Source organism: Trachinotus anak, unplaced genomic scaffold (assembly GCF_046630095.1).
Source record: "Trachinotus anak isolate AG129_WGS33_773 ecotype Australia unplaced genomic scaffold, CSIRO_AGI_Tana_v1 ptg000021l, whole genome shotgun sequence".
Taxonomy (NCBI): domain Eukaryota; kingdom Metazoa; phylum Chordata; class Actinopteri; order Carangiformes; family Carangidae; genus Trachinotus; species Trachinotus anak.
The window spans coordinates 4,834,845-4,851,118 of NW_027273872.1; the positions used below are offsets into that span (position 1 = coordinate 4,834,845).

The 16,274-nt window shown below is 43.2% G+C and overlaps 2 protein-coding genes across 2 annotated transcripts; one reads left to right on the forward strand and one right to left on the reverse strand.

Moving 5' to 3' along the window:
• Window positions 1-532: 532 nt before the first annotated feature.
• On the reverse strand, window positions 533-10,805 carry LOC139605720 (BEN domain-containing protein 4). Its single transcript, XM_071457445.1, has 6 exons — window positions 9,751-10,805; window positions 6,049-6,621; window positions 4,829-4,920; window positions 4,632-4,658; window positions 4,188-4,428; window positions 533-2,644 (listed from the first exon to the last, which is right to left on the reverse strand). The coding sequence occupies exons 1-6, from the start codon at window positions 10,253-10,255 to the stop codon at window positions 2,412-2,414; spliced, it is 1,671 nt and encodes a 556-aa protein (XP_071313546.1). The 5' UTR covers window positions 10,256-10,805; the 3' UTR covers window positions 533-2,411.
• Window positions 10,806-11,710: 905 nt separating this feature from the next.
• shisa3 (shisa family member 3) lies at window positions 11,711-15,223 on the forward strand. Its single transcript, XM_071458329.1, has 2 exons — window positions 11,711-12,393; window positions 14,006-15,223. Exons 1-2 carry the CDS (start codon window positions 12,123-12,125, stop codon window positions 14,599-14,601), a joined length of 867 nt encoding a protein of 288 aa, XP_071314430.1. The 5' UTR covers window positions 11,711-12,122; the 3' UTR covers window positions 14,602-15,223.
• The last annotated feature ends 1,051 nt before the right edge of the window (window positions 15,224-16,274 follow it).

Genomic DNA, 16,274 nt, shown 5'->3' on the forward strand with positions numbered 1-16,274 from the left:
CCAAGCACTCTGATGATTGGCAGCCAGAAACGAAGTTGAACCGTACAGGGCTGCTACAGCACTTTTAAATTTTGACTTTTCCTTGTTCTACATAGTGTTATTGCTACTTTTAAAAGACACAATTACTTCTTCCACCACTTCTGTCAAATAACCACATGAGAAAACAGATAATTGCTCATGGATCAGATCACAAACCGCCAATCATCCAATCACGATTAGTTTACTTCACATCAGAATGCAATTAAAAAACTGATTTAAAAAAAGGTGCAGTAACAATAATTAGCTATAGACCTTAACTTTGGGTGAGTCAAAACACAATTTAAGCAGAAAATGCATTATTATCATAGATTCGTCATTATCATAGTATCATAAATACTCTATAAATAGAATAATTCTACTGTAAATAAACTCTACTCTCTGTTTAAACTAATCTGATTTACTTCTTTAAGTAAAAAAAATGCCACTTTGACAAATTTGATTATAACAGTAGATAGATAGATAGATAGATAGATACACAGACGAACAATCAATGTAAGTTTTCAGCTTCAGTGTTTGTTTTATTTATTATAAATTAAAAAAAACAACAAACTATTGAATCTGTAAAAATCCGACTGATGTTTCACAGTGTTGATAACAGCCACTTTGAGGGTAAAGGAGTAAATACAAATCAACGCTCACATTCAGAACAGCAACACAACGACAGAATCCAACTGTTTTAAGGTTTCTGTGGCACTTTTCTACTTGGCTTCTTAAAGAGACGTGGTATTTCAAGAACACCTCACACAATAACTGTACTTTATAATACACATTTACACAGCACTGTCAACGTGGCAAACTGACCTAATAAATCTGGTACATTCAAACGTAGAAAACAATGTCATGGAGTGAAGTTGCTGAGTGCCGAATAAAATGATTACAAAGAATAAAAATGCTAGAATTCTGCTCAAGGACTTCTCACTGTTGAGCAGCTTTAGCCACCATGAGACACTTAAAAGTGCAAATAAGAGCTTCAGAAGAAAAGAAGTGCTCAATGTTTTCCACTTGGGCCAACAGATAATTGTTTAAAGTGGATATTTTCTGTCATTATCCCAAAACTTTAGCTCCATAACTCAAAGTTGAGACAGAAGTAACCCACATTTCATAATTTCTGACACACACAGCTTTAACAGTTTACACTGTGGAGGTTTTCTAACAGGTTTAAGGCAATATTATATGGCAGCTGCCTAAACCAAAAGACTTAACGTCTGTCCATCCTGACAGAAAAAGTCTTCTTAGAGTGCTGCAGCAATGTAAGGGGGGGTGTTTGTAAAATACAATAAATTCTGCTTGAATAAACAGATATTACAGTTGTATTTCTACAAAATATTTTAGTATCGGGATGTGTAAAAACGATCTATGCAATAAATATAAATTTGAATAAAAAAAGTCTATTTTAAATTCTCAAGTTTTTTTTTTCTTCAAATCTGCATGTTATTAATTAGAAGATTTTCATTTTATGGAAGAAATATCAAAAAGAAATTAAGGAAACATCGTGTTGCCTTGGGAGATCTGGGCTGCCAATGAATTAATAAATTTTATGAGGTTTTATATGACAATAAATATGTCTGTGTGTTTTATAGGTGCTCTGCATTATGACACGTTTTATTTTATTTGCATATCCTGAAAAAAGCTGCAGGGAGTTCAAACAGACCAACCCATGGGGAAGCTGCATCTGAACACATTAAGAAGACTTTCTTTTTCAATGCATTTTTCTGTTTAAGAAATAAACCAGGAGAACTGGCTCAAATGAAGACAAAAATGGGGACGTTAAGTGCAAGTCTACAGGTAACAAAACATGACTTTCTCAGAGGCACTCCTGTAGAAGGGCTGCAAGTAAAGGTGCTTCGCCAAAGATGCAGAATTTCACGTAAAAATATTAAACGCTACTTACCGTGATGTAGGTGATTGAGGGTGCAATGTCAGAGATGGATGTAACAAGTCTCTAACTTGGGCAGCATTAACACAAATAGCTTCCTGATGACCTTTAAATGTGAATGTACATTGTGAGAAAATCAAACAACCTGTGTGTACAAAACAACCTCCCTGGAAAGAAAATCAACAGAAATATTCCATTGATAGTGGCAGAACTGCTCAATACATCAAACCATAGAAAAAGCAGCAAATGGAAGACTAAAATTTAGTTAAATTTAAAACGTACCTTAAGAGTCAGGTTTTACTGAACAAAATTTCATATATAAAAATGGCAAAAAGCTACAAAACTACTTGAGAAGAGGACTGTAGTTATATTCTGTGATAAACTTCTTCTGGAATGTTGTCTTCACCGTGTGAAGTGACAGGATAAGGTCAGCGTTTTGGGATATGTTGTTGTACAGCTACATTTCAGGCATTTGTCTTTAATTTCTCCTGCGACTTCAGTCGGACTGGCCGTTCTGGCAGCCTTTCAAATACAGTTCGTCCTGCGACAGATGTCCGTCAAAGCTGTCCATGTAGAGGCTGCTGGTGCTGCTGCCGCTGCTGCCGAGGAACGTACCGACCGCCCGGCCCTGACGAGCGTGACCCACGGCATCGCTGAACACTTTGTTGATCTGCTCCTCTGACGGCATCCACCAGTCTGGGTTTGAGGCACAGTGCATCCGGATGAACTCTGACAGGGAGAGTTTGAATCATAAGAGATTAAAAAATTATATTTTAATTATAGGAAATCAAAGAAAGTGTGGATTTTATAGCAGGGTTTTGAGGATGATACTGTGCTTTGTGTTGTATTTGTAATGTAAAGAAAAACACATTACTTATACTTTTTTCAACTTCACTGTACGTGTCACACAAACCATGGTAGTGGGACTTAAATCACATTAATGTTCAATCTTTTATTTTGCAGTGACCTGATCTTTCTGTCACAACTATATATTTAGAAATGAGCAATATGTGAGATCAGTCTCTGCCCTTAAAGCAGCTATAATAGATATTTTAACAGTGTCTTAAAGTGTGACTTAATGTGAAAACAAAGTGAAAGGGCTTCACTCACAATCATGAATCTACAGAGAATCGTCACCGGAGTTTCAGATCATTGTTAATCTGTTTAGTTTACTGTTTTGGTCCATTCTCTGCTCTCATAGTGTTGTTTCCTGCCACATCAGGCAGCTGTTTTCAACAAAAAAACTCTAAAAGCTCAGTGTTTACTTCCGCTGTGGATGAACTGGTGAACACAGTAGAGCATTTAGCAGCTAAAGAGCCTGATATTTCCCTCAGGAGTTGGTAGAGACCAAAAACAGAGCTAAAAAAACTACTGAATATTGGACTTACAACCACATGGTTTTCAGAAACACGACTCCAAATGAATGAAAGTGTTGCTCCATAAACACTGGATGTGTAAATAAGCAATAAATTCACCAGATCAACTTACAAGATGACAATATGTCAATGCTCACTACTTGTTTCTGCTGCCCCCAAGTGGGCAAAAAAATCAGGTGCAGCAGGTTTAAAGTGACAGATCACATAAACAACACCAAATATCTGAGACAGTTATAGTGTAAATGGATGAAATAGTGAAAAAGTGTTAAGCTGAAGGACAGGGTTTGGATAATAGTGAGATGATGAGAAGACAATGGCAAGAATCCGAGCTATATCTTATTATCAGGTACTGTTAGTGCTTTTTATTCTTTTTATTCCTTTTGTGACCTTTTTTCACTTGTGTCTTGTAATATTAACTTGTATTTCTTTTATATCTTGTTAAAATGCCCTTTTCACTTTTCATGTAAAACTACTTTGAGTTATTGAAATGTGCTGTGCAAGTAAAATATGCCCTTCCTTTCTTTGGCATCTGTTAAATCTCATTGGTTATAACTGAAGTCATGTAAATACCAACTGGATATGTATCAGATTAGACCACAGAAGATGAAGATAATTCATATCCATTATGAAATTTGAATATTTTTGTTTTCAGACTTAAAAAAAAAATCTGTCAAATGTGTTTGCCATGTGAACATTGTCTCCATTTCACAGTTACGAGCTCATAAATACTGACTTGACAGCAAGTGCTGCTTTTCAAATCTGAATCACAGGCTGTGGAAGACGAGCATTCAAGCTCAAGTAAGTTCAAATAATTATTCAAACACTGCAAGCACATTTCAATTGCTTGCAGACTGGAGCATAATGCGAGTAGTCTTCTACATCAACAGACTCTGTACCTCTGAGGCAGCTGACTTTGACGGGGTTGAGCGGCCGTCTCTCCAGGCCCGGCTCCCCTGAGTGGACTGAACGCTTCCTTTTGCCCAAACCACAGGAGAACTTCAGCTCGTCTGTGGTGAAGACGTAGCGTATTAGGTAGCGCAGCAGCCGTCTGCCATCTTTCTTGGAGGAGTTGACGGCTTCGTCCCACTGCTTATTAGTGATGAAAAGAGGATAATTCTCCAGGAGCTGTTTACTGCCCTGCAGGGAGGACGAAGATGTACAGGGAGTAATGGTCTTACTGCACCATGGTTTACCTACTTATTTGAAAAGCTGAGGCAGCTTCACAGAGATATTTTCTTTTATTCAAAATCTGACTAGATTGTCTAAAGATTTGTCTCTGATTACACAAATATACAACAAAAAACAGCATAAATTATGATAGACTGGATGAAAACACCAACCTCAAAGACTGTTTGCCGTTCTTCCTCCTGTAAAGACAGTTCTTTAAGTTCATATTTTCACACCATTTACTTGCACAATTAGCACCATGCAGAAATTCCTACTGCAGGATGGATCTCTTCTTATATTTTCACACTTTAACATATTGATAACACATGTTACAAAGAGGTGCGACTGATAAAGGAACCTGTTTCCTCACCTCTGTGAGCTGCTCCTCCGGTATCGGCTGGACCAGCTGGTTGTGAAACTCAAGAACAGTCTTGAAGTAGTCAAGAACATTTTGACAGGGAACTGTACAAAAAAAAACAACCCAAAATATAGACACAAGCTGATGTCACCACTAATACAAACACTGTGATGGAACATCTGGTGCATAATTAAACAATAATAATCCTGCATTATTTTCTTCCCTCCTCCCCTTAACAGATCCTTTTGACTGTGATGTCTTGTCATTTTGAAATCAGTTTGATCAATTTGCACTGTGTATTTAATGCGCAGTTAGAAAATTAGATGAGAGTGAATAACAGGCTGTGTGATGCATTTCAGTAGCATGTTTAACCTTTGTACCGAGAGCCACCGACAGGCGCGGGAAATCAAAAGTACTGACTGATTAATGCGTCGTTGGTTTTGATCTTGTCATGGGATTTATGAATGTAGAATAACACAAACCTTATTCTCTAACCTGAGTTGACAAATAAATAGAAAAACCTGAATAAATGAGAGGAGAACAGCAAACAATTACTCAATTAATGGATTAGTTGATAAACTATTTTGATAATCTAGTAACAGCTTTAGCCACTTTTCAAATAGAAATTCTACATATTTGTTTGTTCCAGCTTCTTAAACATAAGGATTTGCTGTTTTCTTGTTCATTTATAATAATAACAATAATAATAATAATAATTTTAAACATCACCAGCTGGGGCTGTGAGTTAATTATAACAAGCAGTTTTCACTATTGTCTGACATAACAAATCATCAGTTAAACGAGGAACTAACTGGCAGATTAATCGATAATGAAAATACTCATTACTTGCAGCCCTGGAGTGTAGATACACAGTGCATTTAGACGTCTCCATACACTCACTGAATGCTTTAATTAGTGTGAAAACAGATTGAATCAGGTGCTGGGGCCTTTATAGTATCGATTAATAAGAGGAGATATGGCAGCAACATGCTGGGAAGTGTTTTTCCATCACCGTCATCAAAACACCAAATGAGGGAATAACGTGTGGAGGGACGGTGCACATCCCTCAAGTAGAGTTCAGAGACTTTAAGACTCTGGGAAGGAGCACTGAAGATGTCATGGTAGCTTTAATTTGATTTTTGATTTTATCTTTACGTCTAAACTCAGCTGCAGCTCCCGCTCCAAACCTAAGAATCAAAACCCTGTGAGGTCTTTTGCTTTTATTACTCCACCTGGGATGTTCTCCAGCTTGTTGCGCAGCTCCTCGTTCTCCTGCTGCAGTGACAAAACCTCCTGCTCCAACTCCAGGCAGCGTGGACAACAGCTCTCCTCCTCCTCTTCCTCCTCAGGCAGCGTGGACGACGGGTGGCCGTATGACTCGGACGGAGTCGGCGAGCCCCAGCCTCCCAGGTTGTGACTCGGAGGAGACACCCCTGAGCCGGGCTCTGCCGACGGACACTGCTCGTCCTCCAGACCTGCAGCCAGATGTTGCGGCTGCTGTTGAGGCCCTGAGAGGAGATAGTTCTGTAGGGAGTCTGTGAAGATGCGGAGAACGGCAGAGGTCTGTTGCTGGTTCAAATGGCTTTGTTGAGCCTCCTCTTCTGGGTCTGTGGTGGAAGAGCTCTCCTCTGGTTTGGACTTCCCCAGTGAGGAGCAGTGAAGCCCCTGAGTGTCTTCCACCTTGATGTTAGAGGCGAAGGAGGAGGGGGAGGAGGAGGAGGAAGGCTCCAGGAGACGGCCGTTGTTGAGGAGGCTGAGGACTCGGCTGCACTGCTGAGCAAAGGCATCCAAGATGAGACGGTTTTCTGCAGCCAAGAGGAGAAATCAAGACGTCAGTGAAGGTGAGAGTGAGCTAGAGTAGCATTTCATGGAAAGGTCAGTCATCCTTATATCATCACGTGTTCCTAGGATCAAAACATACTTGAGGTTCAAATTCAAAGGTTCAAATTTGACCTTGGAAATAGCAAGAAATAGAAATAGAAAACACTCACCTCATGGTCCATTTAGTAGCCGTTCTGGAACTTTTAACTGTACCACGAGGTCCTCATCGGCAGATTGAGTTTGCTCAATTGCCGTGAGAGGGAAGTAAAAAGACACAAAACCAGTGAGGCACAAAACACTGAATCACTCATATTGTTTCCCGCGATTAAACATCTACAGCTTCCCAGCAATGAAGCAAACTCTGTGTGCTGATGCAGACTGTGATGCAAATGAAAGCTCCAGAACAGCCACTAAATGGACCTTAAGGGGAAATTAGTTTATCAAGTGATAATCTTTTCTTTTTCTTTGTTTATTTAATCTGAGCAGTGGTGGAAGACTTACTCAGATCCTTCATTTAAATACAACTTACACTTCTGAGTTAACAATTAACAATCTAATACTTTTAAAAATAATCATATAAAGTACATTTTGCTGATAATACTTCTGTACTTTTACTTTTAATGGAGTATCTGCTACTCAGTTATTAAGTTCAGTGGTTCACAACCTAAAGGTCAAGCCCCTCCAAAGGGTCATAAGGTAAATCTGAGGGGTCATAAAAAAGCAAAGTCGCACTACAACAAATCTGTGCTACTCATGTTTTGGGCTGTTTTCTAATCTTTGCTCTTATTGTGATTTATTGTATAGTCTGACCTCGTTGGGTCTCAACAACTTATTTAAGTTGAGTTAATTAAGTTTAGAAAGGGGTGAACTCAACAACTCATAGACATCTGAAACATGTCAAGGACAACGAGACATTGAAAAAAGTTAGGAGCCACTGGTTTAATCTTTAGTGATGAGTCGTATTTTATAAGCCTTTCGTATGTTTTTTACTGCAAAACCTCAAACTAAAAAGAACTGAGCTGATAAAAAATGTAGAGGATTCAAAAGTTTTATATTTGCCTGTGAAGTGTATGAAGTAGAAAGCAGCAGAAAATGAAAATACTGCAGACTACTGTACTAGAGTAGATTTACTCAGTTACTCTCCACCACTGCTGAGACATAATGAAGTCTCCTAAAGAAGAAAGCAGCGCACTGATGCACAGTGATGGAAACAATATGAGCGATTTTGTGTTTTACGCTTCACTGGTTTTGTTTCTTTCCACTTCCTTTTTCCTTCCTTTTCAACCATGTCTAGTTGAGGCAAAGCTTTCCATTACAGTAGCATACAGTAGGCCCCTCTGTTGACACAAATGTCAGCTCCATTATGCTGATTTATTCAGATGTCAATAAACTGTAAAGTCACAGTATCTGCTGTGACCAAACCCAGCCCAGCAGAGAAAATCAGCACAGAGCTATTGTCCAGAAGCAGGCCTCAGTGTATAGTTCCCCTGGTAGTCCAGGCACGTCTCAATGAGATGATCTCACACATACCTCCATGTAATGATTATGACTCCACTGGCCTCACACACACACACACACACACACAGAGACAAAATGAGTTCTAGGCGGCCACTGCTGCGCTGCCACGCGCTCAGACGTGTCTATCAGCCTGGCGCAGATGTGTCGCATTTATTAATATGCGTGCTGTCTCTGTTTACCCGTCGAGATGTATCTGATATCATTCGCCTTCACCCTGCACTCCCCCCTCCACCCTCCTCTCTTCCCTCACCAGTTGTGGCACCGTGAGCTGAGAGCCTCATAAAATTTCATTAAAAACAACACGCTCTGCAGAGGCAAATTTATGAGCCCCATTTATTTTAATCACAACTCTTTGGGAAGGGCTTTTCAATGCAATTTGTGTTATTGTGTGCCGAACTGATTGCTGGGTCCCTGGGTCTCCGCTGCTTCTCCTCATGAGAAGGACATCAAGTTCCCCTTTTTTTTTTCCCCCCCTTTTCACATATGACATTAAGTTGCTCCCATCGTGCAGATAAAAGCACTTTGATGTGTCATCAGTATCAGTAAGACTACATGGTACGTGGTGCATCTTGTGTAATGTGAGCAGATTCATTAGAGCAGGGAAAACATGTTTTTGTGTTTGATTATTTCATGAGGGGAATCGGGACCACGTGCAAACATCATCACTCCATCCTGGGGTCCATGCTTACGAGGAATCAGGTTGACTTGCACAAACTGAAGTGGGGTACCTATATGATACCAACGCACTAATACACAGGTTTTCCAATTCACATGTAGGGGACTTAATAAAGCGCTACAGTGCAACCTGAGCTCACACTGAAGATTTGATTGTCTGTGAAGCAACAATAACCAGCAGCAAATTGAGCTTCTGCTGCCAGCGGTGATAAAGAGATTCATATCTGATTAGAGGATGAGATGTCTAATGTTTAATTTCATAACTGCCAGGATTGGGTTCATTGCTTTCATCTTAATGTTGGTTCCCATGGACCCGCCCTCCACACGGGGAACACATTTCTTCCTGAGCCTGCACAGCCCCCTAATGAACAGCAGCTGAGGAGAAAAACGAGCAGGGAACAATGTGTTTCAACAGGAGAGCGTGAGGGCCCTCCTTGCACAGACACACACACACATACATGAATACACACAAGTAAACACACACACACACACACACAGTCATGGACAGACAATTACCCAGTGTAATTTTTAGCACATGCACACTGGAGATTCAATCATGACTGCTCTCATTACAGCAGAAAATCAATCACTGCTGACAGGAAGGAAAAGAGGAAGAAATGGGAACAAAAACATGAAGCTCAGGTGAAGTGGAGCAAACAAAAGAGATGCTGGCTCTTAATTAGATACTGTTGTGTTTTTGCTTTCAAGTTTATTGGCTCTGTGGTGGTTTTATGCTCCTGTCTGGGCAGCAAAACACAAACTATAGCAGAATCTGGGAAACGAGATGACATGTGGATCAGAAAAGTCTTGCTCGCAAATCTTTAATAAAAAAGACTGGCCTGCTGTGAGAGATGGAGCAGACCTCCAGGTGTGAGCAGGAGCCACTCTCATCACTCACTCTGAACAAGTTTGACACCCACCTGAGCTGATACCGTAGGTGCAGTCTGGGGAGAACCTGGGCTCCGCTCCGCCGCTGCCGGCGCGTCGCTGCTGGGGACCGAGAGATGCCGCCGCCGCCGCCGCCGCCGCCGCCGAGGTGGAAGTCGGGACCCTGCTGCTGGGCCTGCTCTCACATGGGAAACGATGCTGTGGCTGCGGCTGCTGCTGCTGAGGGGACGGGTGATGCTGCTGGCTGCTGCTGATGGCGACGCTGGTTTGGTGGAGACGCTGCTGCTGCTGCTGCTGCTGCTGCTGGTGGTGTTGGTGTTGGTGCGGCTGGAAGGGATGAGGCTGCTCGGGATGGAAAGTGAAGTGATGTCCGTCGCCAAACAGAGGCACCTCGACCACAGTGGACCTGTCAAAGCGCGTCTTGCCCGCCGAGCGCTTGCTCTGGAAGGTTTTCAGGGTGCTGTACGGACCCCGTTGTTGTCGGCACATCTTCGGGGCGCAGGGCCCTTCATCTGCGGGCTGCATCTCTCCCTCCATCCCGGCGGGTCGGTATCGTGGCGTGCCGGTGTGACAGGCAGCTGAAGAGTGAAGGGAGGGAGGGGGGGGGGGATCAGATCCGTCAGTGTCTGGCTCGGTTTCCCTGCACACAGTGTGAAGGGGGGGGCTAATTTACTGACAAGCCGTCGCTCCAATCCCCAGTCGGGAGCGCCGCTACTGCGCCTCCTCCAGAGGGGAGCGCAGGCGGGACCTGTGCGCCGCTGCCTGCCTCCTTTGTAGCCCACAGCAGAGAACAACGAGGCGCTACAGCGGTTCAACAATCTGACTGAATGAAGAAAAAAAGAAAAACAACAAATGAAAAGGCAGGGGCCATTTTGCTGCCGAGCTCAAAGCATCAATCCACATCCAACAGACACAGGCTATAATATGTGTGGTCTTATTTATTTCCCTCTGCTTTAAGTGTTTAACAGAGTGAATCACTGACAGTGGCCTTATAAAATATTTTAGCCTCTAACTGTGTCCAACAGACCCTGAGGATAAATCTTTTATTAATCAGATCAAAACGTTAAATAATATTTAATCTTCATGAAATTAGTCCAAAAAAAAAAAGTCCGTGATTTCAGCCACGACCCGAGCTCCTGTCTGAAACCCGCGGAGGAGCCGGGTCCCAGCTGTCCAGTGGCCCGCAGGCCTGAAAGTTTGCAGCGCCACATGGGGGCGCCACAGGCCGGGGGTCGGATAGGCCGGGGGGGGGGGGGGGGTCCGGAGCTGCTCCAAACTGTACATGGCTGCAAGCCAGTCATACAAGCTGAACCTGTATCCCAAATAAAAATACTGTCCATACAAAAACACTGACGTGGTGATTATAATAAACCCTCAACTATAAACTACTGTTTTTAGAAAACGGGGGGGGGGGGGGGGCAGGTTGGCTATAACCTGTTTCCATGCGTTAAAGAGCCTGTGGAGCTTTTGCTTTACATCAGTTTCATTTATCATAGACTGTGTTAACCTGTTTTTACCGTGAAAGAGCAAAACTCAATCAGCAGAATTAACTTAGAAGAATGATTTTTATGAGATATTTGCACTAAAGTCTCAACAGTAACAAATAAATGACAGAGCTCAGGCAGATGTGTCACCAGTAGCCCTGATCTTAGAGTTAATGAAACTGTTTGGGTTGTTTTTTAATTCACATCAGTGGCTGATAAAGGAGACAGTGGGTTTTAAAAGCTGCGTGTGTGCTGATTTTTAACACCTACAAAGGGAACTATGCTGACACAGAATTAATGATTGAAATAACAGTATTTTATCTTTCAGTTATTGGTGTTTGTGTCTCTGTGGCAATGAAACCGAAACACAACATAAACCCTCTCTCATGCAGGATCGGCTGCTTCTCTGCACCTTCACGGGTTTTTTTTTTTTTTTTTTTTTGGAATAATTGGCATCACTGCCCGTCTCTCGTGAACGCGCACGCCCGGTTAATGGGGGGTTACGTGCGCGTCCACACCCAGACTCACAAAAGCAGCAAATCTCCAGCGCGGTGGGCGCACAGCTCCTGCAGGGACGCGCACAGACGCCGCAGCCGCAGACCAGCCCCGGGCCCGTGGCTCGGCTTCGTGAGCAGAGGAGAGTCCGGTCGTGGTATTAAAAAAAAAAAAAAAAAAGAAAGTGACTTGAAGTGGTGAACCGAGGAGGATTCAATAGAGGATTTTCTCACACTGCAACCTGGAAACTTTTGTTTGGAAGCGGCCTGGATGCTGGAAGAATGAAGGTGACATAACTTTGCGTCTTGAGGTTCCCTTCCAGCAAACGCATCTCCATGAGTCTGTAGCCCGGCCTGACTGCGCCGGTGTCCGGGTCCGGAAGCCCACAGGACGCGGGGAACCGTGAACCCCAGCGGTTTGCCGGGATGGTGCGCCTGCTGAGCTGCCTGCTGCTGGGATATCTGACCTGGAATCTGCGGATATCGGACGCACAGGGGGAGTACTGCCACGGCTGGCTGGACGCTAATGGGAATTATCATGAGGGCTTCCAGTGCCCGGAGGACTTTGACACCATGGACGCCACCGTGTGCTGCGGCTCCTGCTCGCTGCGCTACTGCTGCGCGGCCGCGGACGCACGGCTGGACCAGGGCAGCTGCACCAACGACAGGGAGGTGGACAACACCGAGTTTGCAGCCCGTAAGTTCAGTATTTGTAAACTCTGCCCCGGGTCAGAGTCTTATTTCAAGATTTCCTCTGTAAATAAACCTCTCATAAAAGGGCCAATGAGTTGACTCAGGCTGTAAGGTAAGGTCTATCATTTAATCCTAAAATCAGACATATTTATGACCTGTGTAATCTGCTTGAACTTTAGGAAAGTTGTCCTCTACAGAGAGGTCAGAGGTCATCTGAAAGAGCAAGTGGCCCAGGGTTTTATTGCCTTGCTCAGTGACACTCCAGCACTCTGAGGCCGGTGTCTTCATCCAGCAGCCCACTTTAATTACCTCTGAAGTGTAGAACATTATAAACACAATGCCAAGTATTTGGTGCGACAACTGTCTGCTCTGTGGGACAACAACACACCTGCCTTTGTGTCAGACCCTCCCTCCAACACAACATGTGGATGACTTCAAATGAACCTGTGTTCATTGGTGAAATAAATAGCAGGAACCTGAGCTCCATAAACAGACCTTAATGTTTTGAAAACTGAATATTTCAGATGTGGTCTTTTCTGTTCAGCGCCCTCTGAAATGTGTGTTCAAGATTCAGCATGAATCAGCTGAAGTCTTCAGTTTCCAGCACCTGCTTTTATCTCAGCTCCTGTGGCTTCATCTGACCTCGACTCAACCGGGGATTGTTTTCAGCGTCAGTCACTCAGCAAATAACATGAGTTCTTTACAAATCTCTCAGCAGAGGTTAGGACAGAACCTCATCGAGATGCATCACGACGCAGGGACGCCGTCTCACACAAGCTGGTCTCATTACTGTGCCAGCTGAAGTAATCACAACATTATGAGACAGCAGCTCATTCTCTGTGGCTTCTTTATATTTTTAACAGGCTCAAAGTGTTTCATTCACTCACTGTTGGTCTTGGTTTTTTTTTTTTACAATAGGTCACTTTACCCCTTAGGGTTTTATCAGTTTTCTTTAAATTTCCCGAACGGATCAGTGTGAAGGTCTGTCACTGAATGGAGGGTGTGCACAATTTCCTAATTTTTTCCTTCCAAAACAAATAAACATTCATTGATACCCTCCCAGAGTGGAAAGGGGCTTCATGAAGGGTAACTTGAGATGTTTGCGTTTTCAGCAGGAATGTGTTGCTTTTAGGTTTTTTTTAAAACAAGTATGAAGGATTTTTTTTTAAAAATATGATTAAATTAGTATGATACATTTCAGCCACTATTAATAGCAGTGTAGGTCAAGTGAACACTTTACTTTAACCCCTGTTTAGGATTAATGACTGACACCAATATGTGGAGGCTGCTGTATAAACAGATACTTAATGACAAAACACAGTTGTAATAAAATAAATATGTCTTCATAGAAGAAGCTGTAATTGTTGAGAAATACTGTCCATTAATAAACACTTAAAATTGTCCTTACAGCTGCATGTATCTACATTCTCGTGTGTTAAGAAGCATTTATTGAATGTTGATTATAAACGCTAAATAGGATTTTAAAGTGTTATAGTTGAATGAACTGCTTTGATCAGTTTCTCTGAATGTTTTCACTTTAATAACCTTCCTGAGCTGCGTCACATGATGTGTCCTCACTGCTGATCCTAACCTGCCTGTGCGTCCTCTGCCCTCAGAGCCCATCTACGTGCCCTTCCTGATGGTGGGAAGCATCTTCGTCGCCTTCGTCGTGGTCGGCTCTCTGGTGGCCGTCTACTGTTGCACCTGCCTGCGGCCCAAGCAGCCGACCCAGCAGCCCATTCGCTTCTCCCTGCGCAGCTGCCAGGGCGAGACCATCCCCATGATCCTCACCACGGCTCCCCCGAGCCTCCGCGCCCCATCGCGACAGTCCAGCACGGCCACCACCAGCTCCAGTTCAGCTGGAGGGGGCAGCTCCATGCGGAGATTTTCTCTGGGAGGTCAGGGGCAGCAGCAGCAGCATAGCTGCCTGGTGTCTGCAACCATCTCCTCGTCAGCCTCCACCCCCACCCAGACCCCTCAGACTCTGCCTCCACCCCCACCTCCCCCCTATACATCCCCACCTGCACCCATGTCAGGAGGCATGCAGCACCCGCTGCCCTCCACCCACACCCAGCTGCAGCTCCACCAGCCCTCCATTCCCTCTCACCCCTCTCAGAGCACCGGGTTCCTGCTGCCCCAGCAGTACTTCTTCCCCCTGCAGCCTGACGCCTTCACAGCGCCCAAAGGCTTTGCTGACTTCGGACAGAGCTGACAGAGCTCCCAGCAGGGGAAGTGGAGGGATTACAAGATTTCTAGTTGTTGGGTTGGCCCAGTGGGGACAAACACACTGCAACGCAGCTGGTGGTGTTTGGGTGGAGAGCCAGAGCCGGCTCAACGGACCCAGAGAGAGAAACAGCAGGACGAGCGACCAAGTACAACAAAGCTGCTGTGGTTGAACATCGTGGCCTGAGGCGTTTCCTGCTCTGCTACACAGGGCACATCAGAGTTCAACAGACCTGTCCCAGACAGCAACAATTCTGAATCTCATGCACTTTTATATCATATTGTAAACACAGTTCTGTGGTCTACACTTTATTTTTTATACATACTGTTTTTCAAGGTGGAAGTTTTTAAGAGACTGAAATCTTGTCAATTTATCACACACCTTCCTTGAAGAACAGAAACACTGTCACTGAGACTCTGCTGAGCGTTGTTACATTACCCGAGATATAGTAAAGGTTGGAAACCAGGGAATTATGTTTTTGTTTTTTTTTTGACAATCGCAAGGGCCTCTGAAAGAGAGGTGGACCGGATACCCAGGGGTCCTCTCCTTTTGGAGGAAATGTAGACTTTTATATGATGTGGTTATGCAGCAAATAAAATATTGTCTCTCAGTACCGTCTGTGCACTGGTAAATTTGAAGATAAAGCCTGCTGTATTACATTTTAAACATTTAAACAAAAAGCACATGTCCAGAAAGCAGCCTGGTCGTGGCTCAGACAGAAAGGCCACCGGAGCAGTCGGGTCTGCACAGCAGCTCCCTACCTGTCGCTCATTCTTGCGCCAGACTTCACAGCAGGAATGCAGCGCTGAGATCAGTCATTGTCAGTGTTCAATGAGCATGGCATGGTCACAGTGTTAAAAACAACTCGCCCCAGAAATAGAGGTTTAGGTTGCACCAACAGGTATGGCAAAATCTCCACAAAGACTCTTCTGTTTTCCGGTTATCTGACTGTCAAAGAGACTTGGCAATCGCTGTCTCGTGAAACCTGCAAACTGCTCAGTCTGAGGATGTTTGCAAGATTTTTTCTACTATCATCAAAACACAACTTCCATGATTAGCATTTATCAGATTCCAGTGTTAACTGTCTCAGGTCTTGTTTATACTTGCGGCCGTCAGTTCAGACTTCAGCATCACTTTACACACTCTGCTTATAAAAGAAAAATGCAACTCGTGAACACGTTTTCATGACAGTTCCTAAAATCTTTTGGATTGGTATAATCTTTTATGTCTTTGCCAGACCTTAGAAAAGTTTCCAGTGTCTTTTCCAAGTTGTCCACCCAGGTAGAAAATTGTGTTTATTATTCCTCACACTGAAGGCTGTTAATTTATTCTGTCTCATGAAATTCAATCTGTTTTTCTTTCTCCTTTTGTCTGAGTCCTAAACTTTTGAAAACTCTCATTCTTCTCAGAGCAAAATCTGTCATTATTTAATCATTGTGGTATTAAGATCAAGAACACATTAAAGTTAGAGAACATTTGAGAATCCTTAATTTCTTCACAAAATCAAACCATGTTTTTGAAATCTATTATAGTGAGCTTATTCCCATTATAGCCATCCGTGGTAATTACACAGTATAAATACAATTGTAATAGTTTTCATTGTCAGTGGTGGGCCCTACATTCTTGTATCCTGTGTTCAAGTTGCTTTCAAACATGAGCGA